The following is a 15,162-nucleotide window of genomic DNA, read 5'->3' as shown; positions in this document are numbered from 1 at the left end:
CAACTTTCAGATTCAGGAAAACAGTGGCAGTGAGAAGCCTTTGACTCCATCCAGCCTTTCACTAGAATTATATGTTAAAGAAACCCCTGGGATAGTTTGGGATGAAAGACATCACTAGGCTTAAGGAGAAGAGCTCTATTGACAGGAAATTATGGTTCTGTAGTCAATCTCTGCATTCCAAAGTTCTTCTGGTTGCCTAATATGCTGTATCCTATAGGAGGGTCCTAGAGGAAGGCAACTTTATGCACATCTTCTAGTGAGGTTGTCCATTTTCTCCCATGGGAGGGAAGTGATTCTACAGCTCCATGGTGTCACATTTGGCCCTTTATTCCACTTTAAGATACTGGTCAAGGACAGCAACTACATTCAGTTTCTATAGTGTTGGAGGGGGTTGCCCTATATTTTTTTTTTTGAATATTTATAATACAAAGGTAAAGTAATTAACATACTTAAGAATGGTACATAAGCCTAATTTTTCCTTTTACACAGGGATACCTAATGTGGTATTGGCAGAATAAATCATGTTGTAGTCACTGTAAGGCTCTTCCCACTACCAGCGTTATTAAAAAGGCCAGCACTGTGCATGGCATTCTCAACTTGATCAAAATGCAGAGAACGAGCACCCTTTTGCTTAGACTCATACACCCCCGGAAAAGATCATGATTTTTGATATAAATGTGTATTTGCATTTTAACAAGTTGCTTTTTTCTCCTTCTGCTTCTTTCCAAAAAGGAAAAATTTTCTTGATCTTAAGTTATAAGCCAGTGATACTCAAAAGTACTTCATTAAGCCCATGAAATCATCTGCTACAGATAATTCTGAGAGAAAATATCGGATAGTGGAGCCACCTACAGGGATGTAGTTTGAAATACAGATACACAGGATAAGCAGAGATGTGCAGGGTAGCTCTTGCAGAACCAGGGACCTGACAGCAGCAGTGATGCAAAAATTATCATATGGCAGAAAAAGGAAATATATTTTAGAAGCCATAATATGAACAGTAATTCTTACATTATGTTATGAATCTGTTCTCAGGTTCCAGATTAGAAGATTTTGACTTGTTTGTGTGGAGTAGTAATTAAAAAGAGAAAACAAAATGGCTTGATTTTACAAGGGATGTTAATATGAAAATCTTACTCCCTAAGAGGTATTTTACCTTTAGAGCTGCATTTGGGTCTCATCATTAGCAAAATAGCCTGAAAAAAACCAGAAAGGCCACAGAAGTACCAATATTCACAGAGGGGAATCTGGAGATGGATTTGGAGGGGAGGAGATACTGAGGTATAGAAATCATGAATAGGACAGAGAAGGCTGAATGGGTGATCCTTGGCACCTTCCCAACAGCACTTTAATAAGTAGGCGTTCAGTGAAATGAAATGGCAACAACATCAAACAGAAAAAGTACTATACATTGTATTTATGCATATTTTACTATTAAAACTCACTACCAACAATATATTACTGAGGCAACAAGCTTGGTAAGAAACATTGATTTCTTTGCTTTTTTTTTTTTTTGTATGGCAATCACTAGGCTCCCATCGTGCTGTCCCTCATGACACTTTTGATATGTTCCAGTAAATTTTGATACTGGTGTCTCATGCTTACGCAAGAACTTTCACTACAGAAGACAGGTGACAAGTACACCTAATAACTATCTGGGGGCTTGAACAGAATTACTTGCATAATGGATAAAAATGTCTCAAACCAAAGCTGAGTAGGAGCAAACCTCATGTAAACTGCAGCCCGATGCTAAGAGAGCATCGCATTCTCAGGTCATACAAGCTCTAAAAGTGCAGCTAAATTTGCAGAATTGCTTTGCCAACTCCGATGCTCCTAACTCTTGAAGAGATATCAATCTAATTGCATTTCCATTCCTGCAACACAGACTTCATGAACAATATGAGTTATCCTCTATCCGTGCCTCTAGGTGTGCCAAACCATTTTATGGCCTTCTGGCAAATCCCTCAGTTCCTTGCAATCACAATACAAATTTCTGCATTTTTTTCTTCTCAAAAACACAGGAATAATATCAGGGGAAAGGGGTTGAAACGCACCATGAGCACATTCAGAATATATCACTGTTACAGAAGCATTTTTACGTTGAGAAGACCAAATGACATTCATAAATTCAATGGACAGGACCTATTTGCAGACAAGTGCTTGATAATACTTGTATGTGCAGTACATTCTCTCTACAACTTCACTTATTTTATTCATATACCTGCATAATGAGCTGTTTTCTACTGAAGAAGTGCTGCATCATCCCAAAGAAAATATCCACACCAATCTTTCACAGCTATACAAGCTATTGGAGGGAAGCAGCAACACACTGTACCTACTCCAAGAATTATAGAAATCCTGTTTTATTAAAAGTGTTACAAGCTGCAATTATTTAAATTTCTAAATAAACCCTTCCTGTATGCCAAGAAATGGCCTGCAATTTAATTTTGTATGAAATTCCTGTCAGACAAGAACATGCCCCGACATACAACTGTTGAAACTATCCAGTTAAGGCGACTGACCAAGGGACAGGACAAGGAAAGCAGCACAGGAAACCTGCTAATGAATCTGTTCATTTATCAAAATGATTTAGGTATTCAATAGCTTTTCAGAATGACAGAATTATGTCATGGCAGAAATGGATGAAAACCCAACAGTAATGCAGGCTGTAGACTCACATTCACTGGTAAGGTACAGAGACGCTATAAATGTAGTGGGGTAAAAACATTTTCAGAGCACCAAGCAACAGGTGTGTATACTCTGCTTTAATAGATTGAGTGAAAATCCAGTATTTCCAGATTGCACTTGACTACTCTGACCTCATCAATGTGAATGACCATTTACTCCAATCTGGCTGAGGGAAGCATAAAAGCATACAGATGCCATGGTTTTCTTGAATCCACAACAATATTCTGAAGTCTGCAAACAGCCTTTGGATGCACTCAAATCCTACAAAATCACGCACCCAGTGGAAAATTTGGTGACAGATCTTTGGCCACAATCCATTCATGCAGTTCCACCGACTGAGTCAGTCTACAGCAGCTGAGAACTCATACTGTGAACTCTAGGGATGGGCATTTGCCAAAAGATGTTTAACTAATGATGTGAGGTTACAGCAGCCTTAAATGTAACTTAATTGCAACTAATTTTACTTCAGTAACTGCAGCATGAGGACTGCTGTTAAAGTGCTGATTGCCCAAGCAAGAAATTTAAAAAAAATTATCAGCTGGGTAGGGTATCTCAAGTTTTCAGATCCATGTTCATGTTGCATACACATTAAGAGAGGCTGTGTGCACACAGCTAGGGCAAAACCAGGCCACTCCTGAGCGAAACTCTGACATTTTGGGAAGTCCTCAAGGGGAAAGCTATGCACTTGCACCTGACATCAGGTTTTAAAAATGACAACCAAGTAAGCCAACTTGGAGTAGACATAAACTGTGTGTATGTGTTTTGTTCTACACAAAGCAGAATGAAATGCTATGTAATGAACAAAAGTATAGATAAATATTTATGGACAAATAATTGGTCACTTGTCTTTGATAGGTCAATTTGTAAATGTTGCTTTTTTTAGCCATCTGATGTGTTGTATGCAGCAGCCCCAGCAATCAATTGCTTTCACTCTTTGCTGACATAAAATTTCATGCAACAGTGCATTCCAGAATGATCCATACTCATTCCTTAATACTGTGGGGAGATCATAACACTGTAACACTTTTAATAACACAATGCCAAAAAAAAACCCAAAACAACCCAACTTTGTAAGAGAGAAAGAAATTATTTAGCAGTTATTTTTCCCCCTGCCTCAAAAGCTGAGTTTTACTCTTGGTAATAAATAGAAGGTACACTTTCTCCAGATTGTCTGTAAGAATTTTGTGATGTATAACACTTAAAACAATTGGTCTCTTCGTGTCTGCACATACAGTACCATTTCTGAACAAGTTAATAATGGGTTATACTGAACTTGAATATATATATATATATATTCAATATATATACTGAATATATATATAGACACACCTTCAGTGAAATTTCTTCTCAATATTTATACTATTAATTGGACCAAATGACAAAATTAAAAAAAAAAGAAGAGGAGGAGGAAAAAGAAAGGAGCTTCCTTTACACTTGTGTCTGCTGCTGGGTCTCCACAAATGGAATGTGAACATTTTCTAGACTGAGTTCCTCCACGCTTTCAAAGTCACTCATGGCTACTTCGGAGTCATCAAAGCCACATCCGGCTGAGACGTCAGAGGAGGAGGCGTTGAGGGAGTTGTGCAAGGGTAAGGGCACCTTACCTGCACTAGCATTTTCTGTGTTCTGGCCTGGGCCAACAGCAAAAGTACTAAATTCGTTCCCAGTCTGAGATCCCGTGGTGTCCGTCTCGTTGGGGAACGGGTGGGGAGGGAGGTATTGGCTCGGGTGGAAGTGCGGCCGTCTCCTGCAGTCAGGGCTGAGAGTACTTGCCATCGAGACTGGCTGCGAGGGCGGGAGGGCTTCGTATTGGTCTGGGTAATCCTCTGGAAGAGGAGGTGGTAACTGGTCCTGGCTCAAAAACTCCTCTTCGTGAGGGGGAGGGTAGTCACTGTCGATGTCGTAGCCACCAAGGTAGTAATCTGTTTCCAGTTCTCTGGTGCTGCTGTGATGAGCCGAGCCTCCATCCGCCGTCTCAAAATTGGGCACTTCCTCAATGTCAGACAAGCGAGCGCTGGGCATCCAGTCAGAGGTATCCCAATGATATGCTGCAGCAGGGAAGAGAACCACAGCACTCTGTTAGGATGGGAACACGGAGGGGAGCAGAGTGCCCTGCATGCATCTGCCTGAGTCCTCACAGCACATTCAAATCACAGCATGCCCCACAGGCCACGGACACGGGTCAGCCATGCTCTGACCAGACGGGTAGAGAAGGAGAATAAATTGCATTATGATGCTAATGCAAACAAGCAAAGATACAAAACACGGCCACTCTCAGGCGTTTTGCTTTTTAAGATGCTACTGTGTTGTATTAGAAACTACGAGTCCAAGAAATCAAAATGGTTGAATTACTGTTTTTCACAGCTACTTGAAAAAAATTTTTAAATGCAGTCAGCATGCCTACAGAATCTGATCTCCCCTTCCACCTCCAATGACTTCAAGAAAGAAAGTGTGCAAGCAAATAATCTGATTGACTGAAAACTGAATTTTAAAACAAAAAAAGTGGCTGACCATTCTCATGCATCTTTTGAAGAGAATTCAAACAAAAGAGTACACATGAAGCAGTTCAAGAAAAAAACCAAATAGATCTGGTCAGTGCTCTGCCCACCCCGGCCCACAGGCAGAAGGTGCCCCAGAAAAATCACCTCTGTTGTAGTTCTGTCCTTGATCCATAACAGACACTGTCAGATACAAAGTAAAAAGCAAAAACTGGTAACTTGGAGCTTGTCACCAGCATTGTATTACATGTGAAAAGACAAAACTCTGCATGCATATTTCTAAAGTACAGCTGCCATGGCGTCATTTTAGTAGGATTTTAAATTATTTATTTTAATGTACAAGATAAGCTTGCCTGTCAAATGCAGACATAGCTAAAGAAATGTTTATGTCGTGTATTATACTCCTTTTCTATCATATCTTAATTATTTACCCTCACTGAACAGATACAGAATTTCATTAGAGTTGTAATTCTTAGCACAAAAATGGGCTATCCACTATCGACACGGCTTAAAATTGCAAAGTACATTTTTCTCTCACTTGTTCACTTTGAAACAGAAAAATAAGAATCTACCATTCTCAGGGCCGGTTCAAACAAATCTGGGCCCACCTGGGCTCAGATACCATGGTGATGGGCACGGTATAAGAACCTGAATAGAATAGAATACAAAGCCATTTAATGGGGCTATCAGCTACAATGCTCCCCAACCCCACACCCACCTCCCACCTGCACTGCCATGCTAGCTGGTGGGGAGGGAGGCATTCCAGTATGGAGAGGGTGCAGGGGTGGGGGAGAGAGCAAGGAAGGAGGTTTTATGTGAGACAAGAGCGGGGAAGAAGCTGCAGCGTTTTCTAGATGGATATGCTCTTGTTCAGCCGCATGTTATTTGGCTACATGCAAGAAGTCATCGGGCAAAGTCTTGGGATGACATCGCTGGAGGAGGTCTGCCAGGAGAAACGGGCCTCTGGGGCATCACAGCTCGTAACCTCTGTGGCTCAGACACAGGCAAGGGAAGACTTATCCAGCCCTTCACCTACTCAGACCACGCTTGCCCTTGCTCATCACCACATGGTGCATGGGGTGATGGTGATTGCTCCCTTAGCTGGATAGCCAGGCAGGAGTTCTCCCCCTGCTCTGCCATGTCCTGGGGTGAGGAGGGCTGGGGCTACTGCAGGTTTAGCAGCAGTGTCTGAACCGGCCCTAACCTCTCTTCTGCACTTCTCTCTTCTTTGTACAGTGGATTTTGCTGTGTTGGGGTCAGTGTGATGGCACTGCATCTCAGTTGCGTGGATCAGGATCCAGGAGAACCTCACTAATCTGCCGGTTTGCCCAACCCCAGGCAGGTCCCTGGGGCAGGAGCCCCATCCTCCCATGACTCTGTGGCAGCAATTCTGCCCAGAGCTCCAGTGTGGCCAATTATTCACCACTTCCAACAGCTCTGCTGCAGAGCAGGCAATCCTAACAATACTAACCTAAGTTTCATATAAGGAACTGGGAAGTGGGCAAAGCATTTTCAGTGACAGTCTCTTGAAACTACTGTCAGACTGGCTTTTTCTGACCTGTAAAGGATGATAATGAGCCAGTGTGCTTGCTTAAGCTTTCTCTTAGGAAGGCAAGATCATTTTCAGTGCCTGTGGTTTCTTTTCAAGGTTATTTTTTTATTTTTTGAATGGGACTTTCTTTTGAATTAACCTTGACTAGTTAATTTCTGGTTTTTTGACAGTGAGAAGAATGGCACTCTTACACTTCAGGATATCAATAAGTGCACTATTAACAAATACTCTAGTGGCATCACTAGCTAGCAGTAAAAGTGTTTTTCAAAATTACTGTGACACTGGCTCAAGAAAAAAATCAGTAGTTTCACAAAAATAATTTACTTAATCATCTTAATGTATTATGCAGACTAGATTAGCTAAAGTATGTAAAATCTGCCTTAAATTCACTAAGGACAGATGAAATTTTTGACTTGTGGATAACCTGAGTTGATGCTGAGTTGACATTTGCCCAAGGGTAGGAAAAATGTTGGAAAATAAATAAAAGTAATGTTTATCTATGATAACAAGACATTTCCTCAGTGCTTTATGGAAAAAAGAAAACCGTGATATCCCCGCATTACAGGTTCACTTGTAACATGAGATGCCTGAGGTTACCCAGGAGGTCAGTGGAAGAGGTGAGTGCTGGTCCTTGGAGCACACTGCCATGCTCTGTGCAACGGGCACACCAACGCCACGGGAGAGCCACGGCATCCCTGGAGCTGTGCCCACACATCCGCTGCTTGGCAGGGTTTCCTGGGAGAAACCAGCCACCAGCCAGCCACCCCTGTGCTCCCCTCTGTGGGACACCACTGGGGTGCACAGCCCAGCTCTGCTGCAGCATGGGACACGCGACAGACTTCCTGTGTCATCTCCTGCTTCCCAGTCTCTGCAGCCAGGATCATCTCAATGATATGGCTCCATTATCAGTCTATTATTTTCTCTGAAGGCAATGAGAATAAACAAGCAGACACATTGACTTGAACAGAAGAGGATGAAGGCTTGACACCTTTTCTACTGCCTCCAGTTAGCCACAGATATTTTGTGGTACATTCCTCTGGCATTTTCATGTTTGCTGGTGAACATGCTGATCTGCAAAACCCAATCCCTGCCACAGGATTGCTGGTCAGTGTAGATTAGTGAGGTTCTGCTGGAATGTTTCACAATGAAAATAGGAAGCATTGTTGTATAACAAGAAAGAAAAAAATTTAAATACCTTCATTTTCTATAGTGTCAACTACATTGTTGACAAGCTGTATGACAGTCACTATGGAAGCTTGCAGGGGAGGGAAAGCAGAAAATAAAGGGAGGGGAAGGACAGCTTCAGGTTAGTATTTAAAACACACATCATAGGTTACCACAATAAATTCTCTCAAAAGACAGAATTGACATTGAAAGAAAAAAAAAAAAAAAAGCTGCTGACCAATGCATAATTTATGCAGCTGGTTACAGGACATTTCATTTCAGATAATCCCATATATCTTCAGAGTGCTGATAAATTCCAAACCAGCATTTCCAGAAAGGCATATGGGATGATGTGTATCACCTCATAAATTCAAGCAGACTGGTCAGCTGATTCAATTAACCGAAGCAGTATCTTGTCTACCTGACACTAATTTCTAATTCATTCTTGCTTAGAGGTCTCCAGAGATGGTGCTATGTAGTCCAAGGATCATTATCTTTTAGACCATCACACCATCAGAAATGGTGTTAAGCTCAATCTACTTCCTAAGAGGAATGTTTTACTTATTTACTGTCTGTGCCATGCCATGCAATACCTCAGGGAGGTTAAGCAGCACAGCTGTAATTAGGAGGACACAGCCATGTAGGTGTGGTTCAAATTTTGACCCATGTTTGACAGAATAGTTTCACAAATGCTTTGTGTGCTCTCTGCAGGTGTTCCAAAAAATCACACTTTTCCCTTGAAACCATTAATATAGACTGTGCAGCTGTTTAATGTGGAGGCCTGTAATGTGTGGTCTTTCAGATGATCTGCATTTTGCACCACCCAACCCCCTGCCTCTGAGAACATAAAATAAACCCAAAAATCAAAATTGAAGAGAAAGCTCTGCATGAGAGTGCAATGAATCCTTCCCTTTTCCTCTGTCTTTAGTTTTGAGAAAACCAATTGCTTGGAGCAATGTGGGGCAAAACATACTTTTTTGTTTCACACAGCCAACAGACTTAGAGATCACAAGAAATGTGTTAACAGTGCAGACATATGTTGAATATTTTCACATTTTTGCTAAATTTTGGGCATTGGATCAGGTATATCATCCAATATCCTCAGTTCTAGTGAGGGCTTAGCAAAAAGAGCCTTGATAAACCAAAGCACCCCTGTCCTGCGTCTATGATGAGCATATTTATGCCATCAACAGCAATAGTAATTATACAAAGGATACTTGCACTGGCTAATGCAAAATAAACATGATAGAAAAATAAGGGGCTCCATGCAGTTAGTGCTGCATGGCTGGGAAAAAAGATGGAGGGCAGCTGCAAGTTATTGTGTAACACAAGCCTGTCTCCTGCGCTAGCCTGAGAACCCAGCAGCATTGCTCTTGGATTTGGAGGAAGGAGTTTGGAGAAGGAGCCACTGTCCTGTCTCATCAAAGAGCGTGGATGCTGAACTGTATTTGTTATGTTTTCACTGACAACAAATACAACAGTTGTGTTTCTAACCTCTGCAGGAACATGAGGTACAAAAAATTAAAATGACAAGAAGAGCAAAGATTCATGGCTTCAGGAGGCATATCCATTAGCCCTAAAGTACAGGCATGTGAGTATGTATATGCTTACTTATGCTTGGCTTTGCCCTTTAGGCTCTTTCACTGCAAACCTTCCCTGCTGCTTCAAGCAAACCAGAGCGTGTGGTCTTGCATCGATCTCTGCAAATGACTCAGATGATTTAGGTTTCTTCCCTTGTTCTCCCTGAGGATATGGATTTGTTTGAACCCTGAACTAGAAATGTTATCTCTAAAGGCCATATTTTAAATGCAGCCTTCACAAAAAATGAGTGGGCACAGAAGGTCCAGTCCAGCTTCTATGGGTACTGTGTCAATGATTTCAATGGAGACAGGATCAGGAGTTTGAAATGTCTAATCAGAATTTGTGAGACACAAAAAGTAACAATGCTCAATAAATGACCACTTGAATAATTATTCCAAAGGTAACTATAATGTAAATATATATCATTAAATAACCCTTATCCTAAAAAAAGGCTAAAGGGGTCTTTTTGGTACAGGGGCAGAAAAGCACTGGTAAGCCTGACAAAAATAATTGTAATGCTTCAGGCACAGCAGACCAAAAGGAACTGCAAGTGTACTTTGCTATCAGTGCTTTTTCCAACATTTCAGAGTTCCTAGAGAACAGCTGCACGACATGACTGAGAAACTGAGTCTACAGACAGTTCATTAACTGGTGGCTGAGGAAACCAAGTATGATTCCTTTGTGATAATCTTCTTCTGTGTGTCTAAACGAGGCTTCCCAGACATACACCATCCCTCCCCAGCAGAAACATCTTGACTTTTCTCAGACCCGCTGCTCAACATTCGTGGGCCGCAGGAACAAAGGTTTACTCTGAATCTGTGGACCTTTTAGTGGGCTGTGTATGGCCCTGCCTGTGTCACCCAGGGAGATAATGATGCAGGACATGAGAGGCAGGCACTGAGTATGCACTGAACAAGGATTTAATGGTGCTCTATTGTTTGCTGAGCTGTGATTGCCAGGGAGAGGCCAGGATGCTGGGGACTGGCTCATCTGCTCATTTTTGCAGCTGAGCACCCAGCAGAGTTTTGTTGGGACCGTGAATGAGACCTGGCAAATAGCACGGAAATCCCTTTTATTCAACTGGTGAAACATGAAAGTCATGCTCTTCCCAGAAGGAAAATTATATAAATTCTACAGTTTCACTTGCAACCTATTAGTCAACTTACATCTTGGCAGTGTGACTCTGCTGTATCATAGCTCTAATTCACTGTAAAGCTCGGTCCTTATACAACAGCATCAAGATTTTTATTACGTTCCTATAATTTAGTAAGTGGAACACAAAGTCAGGGTTTGAACCCATGACTTTCTTACTTTCGGAACTGTTAAAGGGTTTCAAGATGTCAAATAAATCTTTTAATAATATTAGAGAGAGAGATAAATAGCTTTTCCTCCAGCATAATAAAGATGAAATCATTTCTTACCATTATCATCACCAGAATCAGACTGGAAGGAGCTGAGGGACTGTACTTCAGAGTTGCTGCCTTTATTACTTCCTGAAAAACAGGTCACCTCTTCAGCGTCATCAACCCCTTTACCTTCATTGACAGCAAAGACAAAGCAAAATGGTACTCTCTAGGTATGAACATTTATCTATTTATACCACGGACACATTCAAATCCTGCCTTCTATTATGAGTCAGAATAAAATTATTTCCTTCACACAGAGGACATGACCTATTCGTCAAGAAGGCAGGTGGTGAAGATACCTAGACTTCTGAAGTGTTTGAAGCCCAAGGAGTCTTTCAAGTGGCTGACAACACTGTAATCAAGGAAGAAACATCTGTATTCAATATTGTCTTTTTAGATGGCATGTAGTCTCAAAAGCAATGAAAATGATGACTTAAGGAATGTGGTATAAACAGCTTATACAAGAGATTACAGTTACATTTATCTTTACTGTTCATTTCCTAATTTGAGAGCCTCATTAAAGGCTCATTCAATGCTCAGTAAAGTTACTATGCATCTTGTTATTCAGATCAGTGGCCCTTGGATCAGATTTTAATAGCTCCATGACTGACATATAATAGATTATGCTTCAATTTACATTGCTTTTCATCAGGGACATTCAGTCTTCACAACTCCACTGTTTAGAAATGTAACTGCAACCTACGGTATAAATTCTCCTGTAATTAAGCATATATAAATAAACACATTCAAATACACATTATATGGGCAATAATCAGGAACACAAAACATTATTCTCCATTTTAAGCACTAAGCTACCTGAGCCAATTACAAATGAAGAAGGTCAGGTGCTATCAACATGCAAGCACAGCTCTTTACCAGCCAGCTGTATGTATTTCTACCCAGCATGGCACACCTCCACACAGTAAGAGCTGATTTGCTCCTGCTGAGCAGCAGGGTATGGAGCTGATGAAGTGAGTGCTGCAGTAACAAAACTGCACTGCTTCCCACTCCATGACAGCTGAGGTCTGTCCCCCTGGTATGGCTTCATGGTGTGCTGGTAGGAATTTCTATTCCGTCCAGTATCAGCAGTGTCTGTGGCACAAACCCACGGGAGCATATAGAACAGAGCACGTGTGGGAGCTGGCGTGATGATGCTTTCAATCAGCTTAACTATATTAAAAGTTTAAAAGGTCAGACACAACACAACCCTGAAATACAGCCCAAATAAATGAAAACTAGTTCAATTTTTCACTACATGACCTTAGCCAGTGTGCTGCCTTGGATGAAAATGTGCAGATCAGGGCACAGCTATAGAATCATAAACTCCGTAAGGCTGGAAAAGACTTCCAAGATCATTGAGCCCAACCTTTGACTGAACATCACTATGCCAACCAAACCACAGCATTAACTGCCATGCCCAATCATTTCTTTAACACTTCCAGGAATGGTGACTTCACCACCTCCCTGGGTAGCCAGTTCCAAGGCTTGACCACTCTTCCAGAGTGGTCAAGAGCAAAACTTCCTCCTGATGTCCATCCCAAACCTCCTGTGGCACAACATAATGCTGTCCTCTTGACCTGTTGCTTAATTCCTCTCTCCATTCCTCAGTTCCCATTGCTTTCAACAATAGGGCTGGATTGTGCAGTTTTATGTGACAGTTTTGGTAAGGGCTGTGCTGCAATAGAGTTGATGATCATAGAATCATGGAACACTTTGAGGTGGAAGGGATCTTAAAGATCATTTGGTTTCAATTTCCCTGCCATGGACTGGGAACCTTTCACTAGACCAGGTTACTCAGAGTCCCAACCCATTCAGCCTTGAATACTTCCAGGGATGGGACATCCATCCCTTCTCTGAGCAATCTGTTTCATTGCCTCACCACCCTCACAATCAAGCATTTCTTCCTAACAGCTAATCCAAACCTACCCTTCTTCAGCTTAAGGCCATTCATCACTACAACAAGCTCTTGCGTCCCTCCCCAGCTTTCTTGTAAGCCCCCTCCAACAGGTACTGGAAGATGCATTAGGAAAAGTCCCTAATAAGAGAAAACACCTTTAAAAACATCATATATGGTGAAGTAAACATCTCCCAGTCCAAATGACATGGTTTGACTTGCAAGGATAGATGATGCAGGGCTGTAACTCTTTCCCAGAAAACTGGTATTTCCTGCCATGACAGACTATGTGAAATTGGCTTCATCTCCAGTTGAGGAATGGAGGGAGCGCTGTGTTATCAGGTGAGGAACCATCACAGCACAAATAGGGTAAGCATGGGGATTGAAAATTCCATGATGACTCTGATACTGAAAGCAGAGGGGAATGCAATGGCCTGAGAAGGTGATCCTATATATCAAGCCATATGTGACTTTCTGCTTCAGTTCACAGACACTGAAAGAAAGGAATATTAGTTCATTTCTCCCTGATGCAAAACAGGATTGCTTCTTGAAGAAGGTTTAAATATTTTTAACTCCCTTGGGAAACAAACAGCCTGAACCTAACAGAATTTATATTTAAGAATTCTACCCCAAATTGTTTTTTTCCAATAGAAAGATGATTGCATTATATCACTGAAAAAAGCTCAGAGCACTTACTCATATATGCTTTCTCAACAAGTGAAATAAATGCTTTTAGTCATACTCCATGCATAGAAGGAAAGGCATTGTATGCCTGGTTTAATTATAACCTTTCAAAATTAAACCAGATCACTTCTTGCAGAGATTTACCAATTCACATGTATTAGGCTGGAGCACTAAGAGCACCTGTGCCACTGTACCTGCTGCACCATGAAGCAACCCTTACTGCTGGCAGGGAAGAATGAGACCAGCACGCAGTGCTACTTACTTTCTGTGCCAGCATCCCACGTGCTCTTCCTGATGGAGTCACAGTCCGAGCGGCAGGGAGACACAGCAGGCAGGTTTGGAGCTACACTGCACACCACCACCCCCCTCCTGGCTGTCAGTATTCGAGGGGACTCCGGATGAAATGTTGTCATCTCCTGGTGCTCCACACCAAGCCCATCCACTATCTTGTCCAGGTTATTCCGTGAGTCACTCTGGAAGCATGGGGTATAGGCCATTGGCCTCACTGGCACCTGTGGAGGCCCAACCTCCTGGTAGATATTCCTGCTGTCTCCACTGTTCCTGATGTTCTTGAATTGGATGCCATTGCTCTTGTTGAGCAGGGCTGCAGTAGCTGGATCCTGTACGAGCGTGATGTTGTTGCGGGAATAATTCTTCCTGAAAACCTTCTTGCGAAAAATGATGAAAAGAACAATTAACACAACTATGACAAACAGGACCACGGCTATTCCTATCAGCTCCTCCTTGCCAACGTAGGAATGCCCAGCTTGTATATTGGGGACCACCACGGGGCGCAAGCCACAGTATTGACCCACGTAGCCAGGGGTGCAGTTACACAGAAATGAACCAAAGATGTTGACACAGGAGCCACCATTTTCACATTCTTCTCTTTCACACTCATCAATGTCTTCTTCACACCTTTAAAGAAGAAGAGGAGAGTCTCAAAAACATCTAAGAGGCAGTCCAGGCTGTGCATGATGCCTTATCTTGTCAAAGTGGTGCCATTAGTTAACACCTTGTGGTACTTTGCAAATTATCATATTATTATCATATTATTTAATGGCATTTAATTTTTTCTACAGCTATTCCATGGGTTTTTTAAAGACAGGAAATATCCAGAAGGAAATAAGAGTTTAAAGCATCTGATAGATATCAAGAAGGAAATAATGTATCTGATAGGAAAAGGCACCTTGACCCTAATGAGGCTTACTGAATGTAATAGAGAATCTGCTTCTTTATACTGTTTTTGGACTACCCTGTGGGTTTCAATACAAAATATTAGAGGGGGATTCAAGGAGAAGATAGTTGAGAAAAAATATAGTAAAAACCTCGGGATATTTATTGAAGGGAGAGGAGAGGAGAGGAGAGGAGAGGAGAGGAGAGGAGAGGAGAGGAGAGGAGAGGAGAGGAGAGGAGAGGAGAGGAGAGGAGAGGAGAGGAGAGGAGAGGAGAGGAGAGGCAAAAGGATATACTGACTATGTAATATTTTTTAGGTCAGGAGATAAAATAAATAAATATTAGAGGTGGGGGGAAAAAGGAACAGGAACCATAAAGAGAGGGGAGAATCGGAAAAAATAAGATGTAGCAAAATGCAGAGGAAAAAGTACAAACAGTAGACAAACCAGATAAGGGAAAAGCATGTTGATGGGCAAGACAGGATTTTCTATGTCTACACCAAGTTTATGATCAAGGCAA

The 15,162-nt window shown here is 41.7% G+C and overlaps 1 protein-coding gene across 9 annotated transcripts in view; it reads right to left on the bottom strand.

Moving 5' to 3' along the window:
* Positions 1-1,492: 1,492 nt before the first annotated feature.
* The window catches only part of FAT3 (FAT atypical cadherin 3), a 333,148-nt gene continuing 319,478 nt past the window's right edge, over positions 1,493-15,162 (bottom strand). For 3 of the 9 annotated variants that reach the window (XM_014266189.3, XM_014266194.3, XM_074535123.1), the window contains 5 exons: positions 13,730-14,385; positions 10,905-11,018; positions 7,934-7,993; positions 5,334-5,369; positions 1,493-4,736 (listed from right to left, as the gene is read on the bottom strand). In XM_014266189.3, the coding sequence (XP_014121664.2) occupies positions 4,117-4,736; positions 5,334-5,369; positions 7,934-7,993; positions 10,905-11,018; positions 13,730-14,385 (1,486 nt within the window). In that variant the 3' untranslated portion in view covers positions 1,493-4,116. Of the gene's footprint in view, positions 4,737-5,333; positions 5,370-5,758; positions 5,835-7,933; positions 7,994-10,904; positions 11,019-13,729; positions 14,386-15,162 lie in introns of all 9 variants that reach the window. The other 6 variants (XM_014266195.3, XM_005485776.4, XM_014266197.3 and 3 more) reach the window with 5 other exon arrangements.

The sequence above is a fragment of the Zonotrichia albicollis genome, chromosome 2 (genome assembly GCF_047830755.1).
Source record: "Zonotrichia albicollis isolate bZonAlb1 chromosome 2, bZonAlb1.hap1, whole genome shotgun sequence".
NCBI lineage: Eukaryota > Metazoa > Chordata > Aves > Passeriformes > Passerellidae > Zonotrichia > Zonotrichia albicollis.
The sequence above is the reverse complement of the archived record's forward strand: the minus strand, read 5'-3'. Positions and strand labels throughout refer to the sequence as shown.